The 13,509-nt window shown below is 41.0% G+C and overlaps 1 protein-coding gene across 1 annotated transcript in view; it reads right to left on the bottom strand.

Moving 5' to 3' along the window:
• LOC142465935 (ceruloplasmin-like) overlaps nucleotides 1-13,509 on the bottom strand; it is a 30,244-nt gene that overhangs the window by 2,503 nt on the left and 14,232 nt on the right. The window contains exons 6-16 of the mRNA XM_075570411.1: nucleotides 13,103-13,274; nucleotides 11,884-12,023; nucleotides 10,574-10,720; nucleotides 8,304-8,515; nucleotides 7,813-7,963; nucleotides 7,185-7,397; nucleotides 5,256-5,463; nucleotides 5,031-5,170; nucleotides 4,530-4,658; nucleotides 2,533-2,636; nucleotides 1,295-1,514 (exon numbers count right to left, since the gene is read on the bottom strand). Of these exons, the coding sequence (XP_075426526.1) occupies nucleotides 1,295-1,514; nucleotides 2,533-2,636; nucleotides 4,530-4,658; nucleotides 5,031-5,170; nucleotides 5,256-5,463; nucleotides 7,185-7,397; nucleotides 7,813-7,963; nucleotides 8,304-8,515; nucleotides 10,574-10,720; nucleotides 11,884-12,023; nucleotides 13,103-13,274 (1,836 nt within the window). The remainder of the gene's footprint in view (nucleotides 1-1,294; nucleotides 1,515-2,532; nucleotides 2,637-4,529; nucleotides 4,659-5,030; nucleotides 5,171-5,255; nucleotides 5,464-7,184; nucleotides 7,398-7,812; nucleotides 7,964-8,303; nucleotides 8,516-10,573; nucleotides 10,721-11,883; nucleotides 12,024-13,102; nucleotides 13,275-13,509) is intronic.

The following is a 13,509-nucleotide window of genomic DNA, read 5'->3' on the forward strand; positions in this document are numbered from 1 at the left end:
CAAACTTGATACCCTCTACAACTCACTATGCCGCTTTGTCCTCCAATGCAATTACAACACACGTCACTGCGAAAAGAACTAGATTGGTCATCATTTGAGTCTAGACGCAAAGTTAATCTTTCCTGTCTTGCCGTCAAATACATTCTGGGCAAGCTACCCGCCTATCTGAACAAGCTCCTCACCCCTACCACATGCAGCCCTTATCTGAGATCTGACTCCAAAAGACTGTTCATGGTTCAACAAACGTTCAACAAAGTATCCGGCCACTCCTCTTACTGTGCACCCCACAACTGGAACAGTACCGGAGACTCACTGCCGCCACTAGTCTAAGTTCTTTCAAAACAAAAGCTGTCTCACATTTTAATCTGGTCTGTAACTGTTATATACGCCTATAAAATATATATATATATATATATATATATATATATATTATAGGCGTAAATATATAACAGTTACAGACCAGATTAAAATGTGATATTTATATCTTTAACTGGGCATACAATGTATTGTATATAATGTAATGTATAACCCTTTTCACTTATTGTAACTATGTATTTGTCATAACTATGCCCAGGACATACTTGAAAACGAGAGGTAACTCTAAATGTATTACTCCCTGGTAAAACATTTTATAAATAAATAATAGAAAATAAGTCACATGACTGAGTTTTATGTTAAAAGTTATTGTAAGCAGACGTTGAACTCGATGGACAAAAGTCTTTACAGCCTCACCTACTATGTAACTATTGGTGGCCAAAAATATGGTGGCTGCGTTAAACAGTTTTTAATTTTAGGATTGGATGTTCTAAAGAAGGGGTGCGCAAACTGGGGAGCGTGCAGTATTTTCTTGGGGGGGGGACGTGGGTGTTTGCAGAATCCCCGGCTTCAGATGACACTGCGGGGGTCATGTGATGTCACATGACCCCGCTTTGCCACCCATTGTCATGGCAGCGTGTCACGTCACATGACTGCTGACACCGACAGGCAAGTAAGGGAGGCCCAAGCACTGGAGGAGTGTGAGCAGAGGGGCGCAGAATCAGACGTTTGGGCATCCCTGTTCTAAAGTATCCAGACAATGCTTGTTATGACTGATCACATGACTGGATAATGACACTTTCCAGCTAATTTAAAGACTAAAGGTGTTTATCCATAAGTCATGCGTGGGTTTTTAATTAATAGAATTTAAGTTCTTCTGTATTTTAATGTGTGCAAATAAAATATATTCTGCTGCTTCAAAAATAGTTATTTCAAAACATTAATAATAGGCTGTTTAGAAGGAAATACAGAAATATACCATGCATTTTGTTGCTTTCAATAAACTCTTCATCTTCTTTGTCCACTTCATCTGAATGTTCAGAATAATGTTTGATATTTTCATCCAGGTACCAGGATTCATTTTCATCAAAAACCATAAAAAGAAGCGCAAAGTGCAACTTTTGTGCCTTGTGTATGCCAAATGAAAATAATGATTTTTCACAAATCACAAGAGGACCAATTAATCCACTGTAAGTGTCCTGAGAATAAAAACATTAAAATCGTTTTACAAGTATACGCTGTACATTTTTTTTCATTTGAAAATGCCACATGCTCAGTTTTCAATGCGCAATGTATGATCGTATCAAGCCCTGTCCTGTTTGAGCCTTTTTATGCTCCCATGACCTTGATTAGGGTTCCCAGCAGTAAAGCGGTTTGGCTCATACAATAAGTGATTAATTTATTACAATAAGAAAAATTGCGCCGGATGACGACTTCTGGTCCATCCAAGTGAATAAGTTACTAGGTGTCTTCCGCCACCAGAATGTGTTTTATGGATTAACACCACTTGGTGATTATGGGCCATTGTGGTTGAATACTTAGGGGTCAATTCTGTATACCCCAACCCTTCAATTCGGGATGTTTTCATCCGTCCCAAAAAGGCCTGAATGGCCACCTTGGAATATATAGAATTTAACCCTAAAGATAATGGATCAGCCACTAATCTGTGTAATATTTTGAAATCCCATTCTACATGGCTGTAAACGAGTAATAATACATGTGGTTGTACTTTGTGAATTGTATAAGATTAGCACATGGCCATCTCATAAAGACATTTTGCAGTTTAACATTAATCTCTGATCACAATTTAAACATGTGTGGGCTGAAGAAGTGGCTTGTAAAGTAAAGGCACTGACTGGTGTAGGGTATCCTGGTTGAAATCCTAGTGTCAGCCTCTTGTGACCTTGGGCAAATCACTTTATCTCCATGTGCCTCAAATACCAGAAGATTCGTTTCTAAGCTCTTGTGCCTTCCATAATCTTATGTTCTCAAACAGCTTTTCTTTTTTTCTTATACCATGACCAGTGCATAGGACAAATCATAAATAATAGAAGTCTTCTGAGAGAGTTAATACAATTTTCTTCCATTTATCCTCCAGTGTTACACCAGAAAATAACTGGGCATTTCTATTGAATCTGTATATATTGCGCTAGTGAAGTAAAATAGTGAAATGATACTGTCGATCTTTGATGAAAGAAGCAATTGGGTAAAACTCACCTTAACTTGATCCACTTTTGAGTAGTAAGCCCAAGTTATACAGCGTGAATCCTTTAAAGGGCCAGACCTTTCAGGTACTTTCCAGATGTAGGTTTGTGTATCCCCTGTGTACAGCCAACACATTACTGTTTGCTCAAGAAAACAACTGTATTGCTATGTAAAGCACTGAAGAGGCTGACTGCTATTTCAGAGAATTTGAGGTCCTTCTTTCCTAGTACTCTATGCTATAAACTTTGGGTGACAATACTCCAGAAGATTCAAACAACTTCCTAATGGATATTTTGCATCAATCCTATAGGCTGTGTCTATTTCTTAGAACCACCTCATGCTATACTAAAATACACAATAGTCCTAGCTTGTACTTTGTGAAAAAGTATGTTTTAAAGCAGTGATCCCAGGTTCCCTTTTTTTGGTGGTGGGAGGGAGAGGGTTGATTTTTTTTTAAATAGGATTGGAACCTTGTGATCCTCCCGGAGCTTATTCACTCTATGTTCAGCTCTGGAGTCCCCCAGGCTCCCCAGATATTACAGTTCTTGTTGCCGATTTTCTATCCCCTTCCTGGGGAAATAAAGCACCCATCAAAGCAGGGGTCAAAAGGAAGCCGTAACAGATGACGTTGCAGCTTCCTATTCGATGACCGCCAGTGCCATTAAAAAAAAAACAAATGTAGCCCCTGCAATAAATATATGTGTAATCCAGTGGTGTGCCAACTGGGGGGTGGGCCCCACAGGGTAATGGGAGATCCTTCTGGAGGTGCACGGGCGGTTGCAGAGGCCCCGCGCTCTTCCCCCAGGCATTTAATTTAAGGGGATCACGTGAGGCCTCTGCAACACTCCACTTACCTTGTTTCAGCTGGCTGTGTGACACGTCGCCATGGCAACGCGGCGTCAAATGACGCATCATTATATATGAGGGGGGGGGGCGCAAACGAGGAAGGAGCAGGTAGGGGGAGCGCAGTCACGGGGAGTTTGCGCACTGCTGATGTAGACAATACAGAATTAACCTCCACCTATCACACAGTACGATAAGTAATGAGAGGCACTGTCCCTGATCTGCCTGGCAGGAGAAGACAGGAGAGGTGGGATTGAATAGGACGAGTGTGATGTCACGAGGACAGTTGGAGCAAGGAGAGAGTGTAATAGTTAGAGAGAAGGGGAGAACTGGTGAGACACAGCCACACACTCACATAGGTAAAAGAGAGGACTTGTGGCAGACTGCTAGCCACAGTGAGACACATCAGCAAAAAACACATCACCTACCCACAAGGACAAGTGGGTTATGAGAACAGCCCACAATAAGAGGGATCCATACACTTGCTGCGCTGTTTAAGATGCGACTGGGTAACAGACAGCTGGGAGACCCTTTCCTGAAACATCGAGTATTTTTTTGTGTTGTATACACGCACCTTCACAAATATCTCGCCCAAATCAGGCCTGTAGTGTGAATACCCGCAATCTTAGACTAAGTGCTCCCACACCGTGCCGATATTAATATTGGCCTATTAGGCTGCTATAATTGACACTGGAATTTATAAGGGACAATAGTGCTGTGTCGGCATTTCTTTGTGTATATAAAATATATGTATATAGTGCGTGTGCTGAATTGACAGGTGGTGGAATCTCTAAGGATGATGACCGCTGGGTTAAGGTTGCCTATGGGCCATTATGCACCGGTTAATATAATACCCAAAGTCTTGTCTGATTTTATTTGTGTGGTGGGTGCGATTATGGTATACTAAGGGAGGATGGACTCAGGCCCTGTAATTACACTCACAGACTGTGCATCTAAGAGGGGTTACCCAAGGAAGTGCACTGGCAGCGAAATATTTTGTAGCAGGGGGTGCACAAAGTAAAAAAGGTCAGGATCTACTGAGCTATAATATTTAAATACCATACACGATTAAAGATCAAGTCAATAAATGTAGGACCACAGTTCAAATGGAAACAATCAAGTTGTTCACGTTTTTTCTTCATACGAGCAAATAAGATGCACTTTACCAGGACCAGTTGGCATTACTGAGTTGCTTTCAGTTTTTACTCCATGTGCATAGATTGAATAAGGTCTGCTCGCCTTGTTCATAAAAACGATTTTAATTTTCTCCCCAACATTTGCTGTAATAAGTGGACCTGTCAAAGAAAGAGGCATTAGCTGTTTACTTAATTGTGAGAAAAACCGCAGTCCACAATGCTTCGTTTTCATTCATTCGCCCCGTCCTATTTCCTGCACCAGGCTACCTCCTCCTGCAGCATAACTAATATAGTGTTACTTTTTAGAGAACACTGGTTCCTCTGCTTTTACCTCCCTTACCCAGCATTGATAATGTGTCCACCGCCAGTGCCGTCGCTGCCAGCCAATTAATAAAAAGAACTTTGCAAGACCAACCATGTTTCCATTACATACTGATTTGTGATGTTATATTATGCCATATATCGGGGATTCAATCCCAACTTTCTTGTGCATATTGTTTTCTTTCAGTTCACACTGCTGAGAATAATTACCTAGAATTCCTAGATGCTTCTCGTCCTCTTGTCTTTCTTTGCGTCTTCTAAATGTGCCGTCTGTATATTGCCGATACACTACTTTTTTATATTTCGAGCCGATAAATTTTTCCCCTTTGTTTAAAAATACATCTCCAGGACTTAAAAAGAAGAAAGATGGATATTTATTTGTCTGAGGAAAAACGTTCTATGAATTTTCTACATATATTTAATTCCAATTATTACCTCTGGTCATGGGAAAGGTGCCTCTCGTGTTCCCAGGTGCGGTTTGGAGCATAGTCCCATTCTACTTCTTCAGCTGCAATGTAGTATGTGTTTGTGCGCAAGTAGATGGTGGTTTCAGGCCTCCACCAACCACAAGATTTAACTCTGTAGTGCTGTTTCATGCCTCCTGTGAAATGATCTGTGGTCATGCACTCCACATCGAAAACTCCTAAAGAAAACAGATATCCTTGTGTTTAACATTAATTCTTTGACTACACTACTTGTATACACCTAGAGCACTTACATTATATCTGTCTCACACCAAGCTGCTTATATTGTACGGTCTCTTGGTAAGTGACTATTTCTCCAAGTGCATCCTACTCTTATCACTATACAATATAACAGGTAAAACAGCAAATATAGATAAGAAAATAACGTTGAGGTTGTTTTATAATTAAACTTGTGATCAGGAAAATAAAGTATATAAGTGTCTTTTGTAACCCTTCTTTCATGGAGTTTACATTGAGTTGGATATATATGGCTGTGCTCAGTGTCTCATACCTTTGCAGGGTACTGGATTCCAGGCTGGGTGTAAATATGCAGATGTTAGAATGAAGGGCGCCAGTAATTTTTATATTACAAACACAGAGCTTTATTCACATCCATTTGTAATGCTCCACATGCATAGGACATACAGTACTTCTCATAGACATTGACTGGTGTCAAACAATACGGTTACTCTATAGGATTTCATCCCCTTGGTAGCTCTCACTCATACGCTGGGGAGGTAATTATACTTGTGTCCTTAAGTAATGTTAGATTGGTAATCTCTTGTACAGCTTCCTCAATGCCCTGTATCAGGTGGACCCTGGTTGGGGGCACACTATTCTAGAGGATCAGTATCCCCCTCTATACTTATCCGATCATGCGTTTACTGAGGATCTGTCGATGGGAGTACACTCTATCTTAAAGGATCAGTATCTCATCACTGTATACCACCTATTTCATCCATACCTATAGTACTGGGGCTTCACCAGGGATTCTCTGGTGGACCCGATGCCACTTTTTGGTAGTGTGTAGCACCTTTGTTTTTGCACTTTATTGTGATATTTGTAAGGTGTAGATCAGTGTGTTTGTCTTCCTTGTCCCTCTTCCCCAGTCCTCCTGAGTATTCCCCTCTCTGAGGGAGTATTTGTCTGGGTAGCTGCATCTTGACAGTGCCCTGTGTAATATGCTCTGTTTATGATAATTTTTTGCTCTCATTGCATTAAATTGCTTTGTGTTTGACCACTATTAGTATCACAGAGGATTGATGGCTGCAGCCTACAGGTACTCTTTTATTTGTATACCTGTCTAGGGTTTAGGGAGACCCTTATACTGTACCTGTGTGCACCACTCATTTTGCTTATATATGTAGTAGTAGTGCTGATTGACTCTAGATTCTGTATACTCGATCCCACTATGCTCTGGAGTTTCTAATTGGAGAATTCCCTGCTCAGCACTTGCCTGCTTCTCTTCTGGTCATCACTGGGATCTATCTGTAAAGGGCAAGTTCCTATACACTTAAACCTATATAAATAACTTACAGTGAGGCCCTCGCCAACTGCTACTCCGAGGAACCTGATTCTAGAATACTGGAAGGTGCTATATATATACCGTTCCACCGCCCTATGGTGACATCATGGGTCACAAGACCTACTGGGGTCGTGGCTATCCTTTCTGCAAGTTATCCTATATCACATGATGGTGACGGGAGTAACTGTGTGACTCCACACAGTTAACCCTCTAGTGTCCTTAACCACTAGTCCCTAGCAGCGGGGCTACACTTGTAAAATAAAAAGGTGTGTGTTTAATGCTGTACACAACAATACTTTTTCTTAATATTTCAGCTTCTGAGGTTCTGCAGTGCTAATACAATAAGTGATTGCCTTACAATTTACTGTTATTTACCTTCATTGTCCAGATGCATTGCAACAGAGTAAGAACTATGTGGAAACAGGTTTGCTGTATCTCTTCTTGTCTTATGGTTTTCAATAGTGTTTCCAGTAAAGTGGATTCCATGCATATCAGCCTCATTCCCCAGGCCCATCATATGCCACATAACTGAATTTCTTTTGCACATTTCCAGCCCGGGCTGATTTCCATACATGTATCCATTGATAGCTGCATGCAGTGTGACAAAAATACAAACATGAAGACAGATAATCATTAATATCAAATAATTCAATCCTGGGATTGCAATAAAAAATAGGGGCCCCGGCCCACTGTACGGCATGCTTGCCCCTAGGAGGGGTTTCTTAATTCTGGTTTGAGTTGGGAAGAGTACTCCTCTATATCTGTTGAGCACCTCCGGGCAAAATATTGACACCTGTGGACAATACTCACTGTCTCAACTATTTGTAACTGGAGATAATTTCTGATTTTACTCAGACTAGATTAAACGGTGTGTTTTCTTTTATATACAGAGAATTGTCTGCAGCTTTAGGAGTCTGTTTCTTTCACAGGTTTTTGTTGTATGTTGGGCCATTAAAAGCTAACCACAAACTGAACTCTATGGGAATACAAAATTGGTTCTTACAGTGCATCATATTGGATTCTGTGAAGTCGTCATCCTCCTTGCTCACATTCTGGGGACTTTTAGTAAATATCTCAATATTCTCATCCAAATACCAGCTCTTATTCTCGTCAAATACTGTTGCCATCAAGAAGAAGTTTTTGTCCACACCTCTCTGTGAATGCAAATGTAATGACCATTGTAGAAGCTTACTTAGTACTTCCGCTGCTTGACCATTCTGAATCGCAGCTCGCGGAATGTGCTCATTACAACATTTATTGAAAGTTCTATAGAAACAAAAGTCAATCCAACTATGTAAAAATGGAGTTGCTACATCAAAAAACATAAACTGGCATCGATGGTCTATGGAAAAGTAAGTAAAAAAATCCTACTGTACTCAATTACATTTTTAATTGCCATTTTAAGAATAATGTATTTAATTAACATATCCATTATGTTTTCTACTGCTATTGGTTTGTAGAAAGACACTATCATAATATAGCCTTGTGATTTACCTCTTTGTTGTTAGTTAAGAATCTACACACTAACAGGGGACCCACGAGTCCAGAATTTGTGTCTTTTATAGCATCAACAGATGAGAAGTAGAGCCACGGTATGCAGTTTTGGTCATCGTCGGAGGGACCCACATTCTCTGGTACGGCCCATTCATATGTGAACGTTTCCCCAGGAGTTACATGTGAGGCAAGTGAAGGAACATCTCCCAGACCTATTATAACAATAATTGTAAAAAAAAGAAATGACACTCCACATAGAGTTATTTTTTATGATGTGCTTCAGCTATTTTATTAAAGGTTCTTTAAAATGCTTATCAGCATTTCCATTGATTTTATGATTGAAAAACATTGCTTCACAATTAGATGAATCTCATGTACACAGTTGACTATCAGTTTCATGTAGCATGTCTATAAAATGCACAAGCTGATACATGCTATAATACAATTAGGTCCGGAAATAATTGGACACTGATACAAGTTTTGTTATTTCGGCTGTGTACCAAAATAAATTCAAGTTAAATAATGAAGATGGGCTTAAAGTGCAGTCTATCAGCTTTAATTTGAGGGTATTCACATCCAAATTGGAGGAAGGGTTTAGGAATTACATCTCTTTAATATGTAGCCCCCTCTTTTTCAAGGGACCAAAAGTAATTGGACAATTGACTCAAAGGTGTTTCATGGACAGGTGCGGGCTATTCCTTCATTATTTCATCATCAATTAAGCAGGTAATAGGTCTGGACTTGATTCCAGGTGTGGCATTCGCATTTGGAAGCTGTTGCTGTGAACCCAAAACATGCGGTCAAAGAAGCTCTCAATGCAAATGAAACAGGGCATCCTTAGGCTGCAAAAACAGAAGAAAACCCATCAGAGAGATAGCAGGAACATTAGGAGTGGCCAAATCAACAGCTTGGTACATTCTGAGAAAAAAAAGAGCTCACTGGTTAGCTCTGTAACACAAAAAGGCCTGTACGTCCACGGAAGACAACATTGGTTGATGATCGTAGGATCATTTCCATGTTAAAGAAAAACCCCTTCACAACATCCAGCCAAGTGAAGAACACTCTCAAGGTAGGCATATCATTATCCAAGTCTACCATAAAGAGAAGACTTCACGAGAGCAAATACAGAGGGTTCACCACAAGGTGCAAACCATTCATAAGCCTCAAGAACAGAAAGGCCAGATTAGACTTTGCCAAACAATATCTAAAAAAGACAGCCCAGTTCTGGAACAGCATTCTTTGGACAGGTGAAACTAAGATCAACCTGTACCAGAATGATGGGAAGAAAAAAGTATGGAGAAGGCTTGGAACGGCTCATGATCCGAAGCATACCACATCATCTGTAAAACACAGTGGAGCAGTGTGATGGCATGGGCATGCATGGCTAACAATGGCACTGGGTCACTATTATTTATTGATGATGTGACAGAGGACAGAAGCAGCCGGATGAATTCTGAAGTGTATAGGGATATATTGTCTGCTCAGATTCAGCCAAATTCAGTGAAGTTGATTGGACGGCGCTTCACTTTACAGATGGGCAATGACCCAAAACATACTGCGAAAGCAACCCAGGAGTTTTTTTAAGGCAAAGAAGTGGAATATTCTGCAATGACCGAGTCAATCACCTGATCTCAACCCGATCGAGCATGCATTTCACTTGCTGAAGACAAAACTTAAGGCAGAAAGACCCACGAACAAACAACAACTGAAGACAGCTGCAGTAAAGGCCTGGCAAAGCATCACAAAGGAGGATGTCCATGCGTTCCAGACTTCAAGCAGTCATAGCCTGCAAAGAATTCTCAAAAAAGTATTACAAATGAACATTTTATTTATGATTGTGTTAATTTGTCCAATTACATTTGAGCCCCTGAAATAAGGAGACTTTGTATGAAAATGGTTGCAATTCCTAAACGTTTCATACGATATATTTGTTCAACCCCTTGAATTAAAGCTGAAAGTCTGCACTTCTATTGCATCTCGGTTGTTTCATTTCAAATCCATTGTGGTGGCGTACAGAGCCAAAATTAAGAAAATGGTGTCAGTGTCCAATTATTTCCGGACCTAACTGTATGTGTAATGCTTCTGATAACTCCCCATATCATTTCTTGATGCAGATATACCAGAATTATAGCAACGAGTGGGACATTGATGCATACTTCAAACGTAATGCCAATGCTGACATTTTTTAAGCTTACTACATAAACGCCAAAGAGTCAACGTGACAATGTTTAGAGAAAAGGCTAAACATTCCGCATAATGTTTGCATTCACCTTGAGTAGCAGTGCTTGTTTTGTAGACTGCTCCTTCCATGTCTTTGGTGTAGCTCACACCATGCGCCTGGATACTGTACGGTCGGCTTGCATTGTTTTTAAATGTTACCTTCAGAACATCTCCTACTTGTGCCAAGATGATAGGTCCTAGTTTTTACAAGCAAGACAAAGACATCAGGGCGAAAATAAGCGTTATGCTTTTCAGAAACTATTGGGTATATAGTGCAATTACCACCCACTAATCATTTTATGAGATGAGCCAGAGGACAATTTGTGGACACTACATAAAAGTGGAAGGTTTTATATCAATGTATCCCAAACAGACAGTAGATGCAACCATTACCCAGTTTAGCTGCAAAAAAGAGCCATAATTGACCGTGAGTATGTTTAAACCTGAATAATACTAGCATAGTGTGTTCTAAAACATGGCAACCTGGTTTAATGACCATCTATGTACTTTAAGATTATTGTGTGTAATTATGTAAAGGGACAATATGAACACCATTGTATGTACTAGGAATTATGAGAATAAACATTATAATCTGTTGTTTTTCTCATATACTTCCTAGTATAGTACTACAGTTTTTCTCTATGAGCTACAAAGTGCTTAATTTTTCCTCTCCAATAATATCCTACCATACTACTGTCCATTACCTTATGGTCATGTTGCAATAAGATATAGATATGGCAAAGTATCTCATGTCAAAATATAATACTTCCATTTGTGTTGATAAAAAGAAGCATTGATTAGAGCAGCGGTGCGCAATCTGTGGGGCGCGACCCCCAGGGGGGGCGCGAGACTGCCGACGGGGGACGCGGGGTTTACAGAGGCCCCGCGCGCTTCCCGAAGGCACTTAAATTAAGTGCCGGGGGAGCTGCAGGGCCTCTGTAAACCATACTTACCCGTGGCTCCGGCGGCTTCCTCCCGGCGTCGCCATGGCAACGCGGCGTCAAAATGACGCTGCGAGGTCATGTGACGTCACGTTGCTATGGCAACGTGACGTCATTACGCCGGTGCGAGGGTAAGTTGGGGTTGGGGGGGGCGCGGGAGTGAGGGGACAGCCGTCAGGGGGGCGCAGGGAAAAAAGTTTGCGCCCCCCTGGATTAGAGTAATAGATTTTCAACACAAATCACATTCTGGTAAAAGGGGCATCAAGTGCAAACATATTCTATTTAGTATTTATGATTATTATGCATTTGCAGAGATAGTTTGATAATGTTGGCAAGTGGAAGAAAATCCTATGATCAGGCTCATATTGGTTAATTAAAAGACCCAAGCAAATAAAATATGCAAATCCTAGATACAGTACCTAGGATTCCAAGGTGACTCTCGTCAGGATGTCTTTCTTTCTGTTTTGTGAATGTCCCATCTGTGTACCCAACATAAACAGCCTTCTTATACGATCCGCCAATTCTGTTCTCATTCATCTCAAAAAATGTTGCTGATTCACTGTAAACGTAATTCAGCCAAACAGTATTCTTTAATTTTAAATTAAACGTGATAAAGTACATAGTAATGTACTAAATAATTTATCTATATTCTTTCTTCATAAATATGGGTCATTTAGTTCAATACTTTCACCAGAATATTTTAAACTTACAACTTGGGTTGCCACATTTAATTTTTTTTTTAAATACAGGATGCCCGGACGCCAAAATCCAGTACAAATGTTTCTATTTAAATCCAGACATTTTCTATATGTATTGATGACAAAAACACACACAGTTTAACTTCCCAATATTCTGATCCCCCCCTCCATCCATCTCTCCCTCCATTTCTCAGCCCCCCTCCTCCCTCAATCTCCTTTCTCCCTCCATCTCTCCCCCCCCTTCATCCATCTCTCCTCCCTTTATCCATCTCTCAGCCCCCCTCCTCCCTCCATCCCTTAGCCCTCGCCCCCTCTCAGCCCCCCTCCTCCTACTCATGTGAGCCTCCCGACTTCCTTACAGCCCCTCCTCCCCCCTCACAGTCACTCTTGCTGCATAGCACTTGCCTGGCGGGGAAAGTTGGCAGGAGAAGGATAGCAGCGGCAGAAGGCAGGGGATGGCGGATGAAGAGGAGGACCATGGTGGGGATGACAGCAGAGAGCAATGGTGGAGCCCACCCCAGCAGATTTGCAAGATGTAATTGACTTCCGGGTCATACCGCTGGGGCGGTATGGTCTGCCATGATCCTCCTCATCTGCCATCCCCTGCCTTCTGCCGCAGCACCGCTGCCATCCTCCTGTTGCTGCTGGCCAACCTTCGTCCCTGAATTGTTCCGTTGCCTCTGAAATACGGGACAATTATGCGACAGACCTTTCAGAGACAATGGGACAAATTATTTCAAATAGGGGATAATCCCATATATATATATACGAGACATTTGGCAACCCTACTACAAACATGTGGCGATAAATATATATCCCCCCATACAACTATAATGGCCGTTAGTGTGTTCCTTTTTGTGCAGAGGTGTTTCTCCACCTGTTGCATAAAGGTGCATCTCTGTATCTCTCATGAAATGATTAATAAACTAGAACTTCTTACCTGTCTGGTTTGTCTAATTTCTGTCCTGTAAATTGGTTTATTCCAGATGGACCATAGTTCCAGATGATCTCCTCTGCAGCAATGTAGTAATGTCTTTCATTAGTCACTCCACATCTCTTCTTTTTTGCTTCTACTGAGCAATTGCGCACTTCATAAATTGCCTGCATACCACCTATAGAGCAAGATCATGATGAGCATATTACATTACCACTGCCCTGAAAATAAGCATGCTGGATTGTAAAGCAATGCTGGGTAGTATTGTTCACTTCCATCAGCAAAGTTCCTTCTAATGCGGAAAAGGAGAAATTTATCAGATCTCTCCAAAAATTACGATAGTTCAGCACCAATGCCAACACCTGATATTCTAAAACCTATTCCAGGGGACTGCAACCTGTGGATCACGAGCC

The sequence above is a fragment of the Ascaphus truei genome, chromosome 14 (genome assembly GCF_040206685.1).
Source record: "Ascaphus truei isolate aAscTru1 chromosome 14, aAscTru1.hap1, whole genome shotgun sequence".
Taxonomy (NCBI): domain Eukaryota; kingdom Metazoa; phylum Chordata; class Amphibia; order Anura; family Ascaphidae; genus Ascaphus; species Ascaphus truei.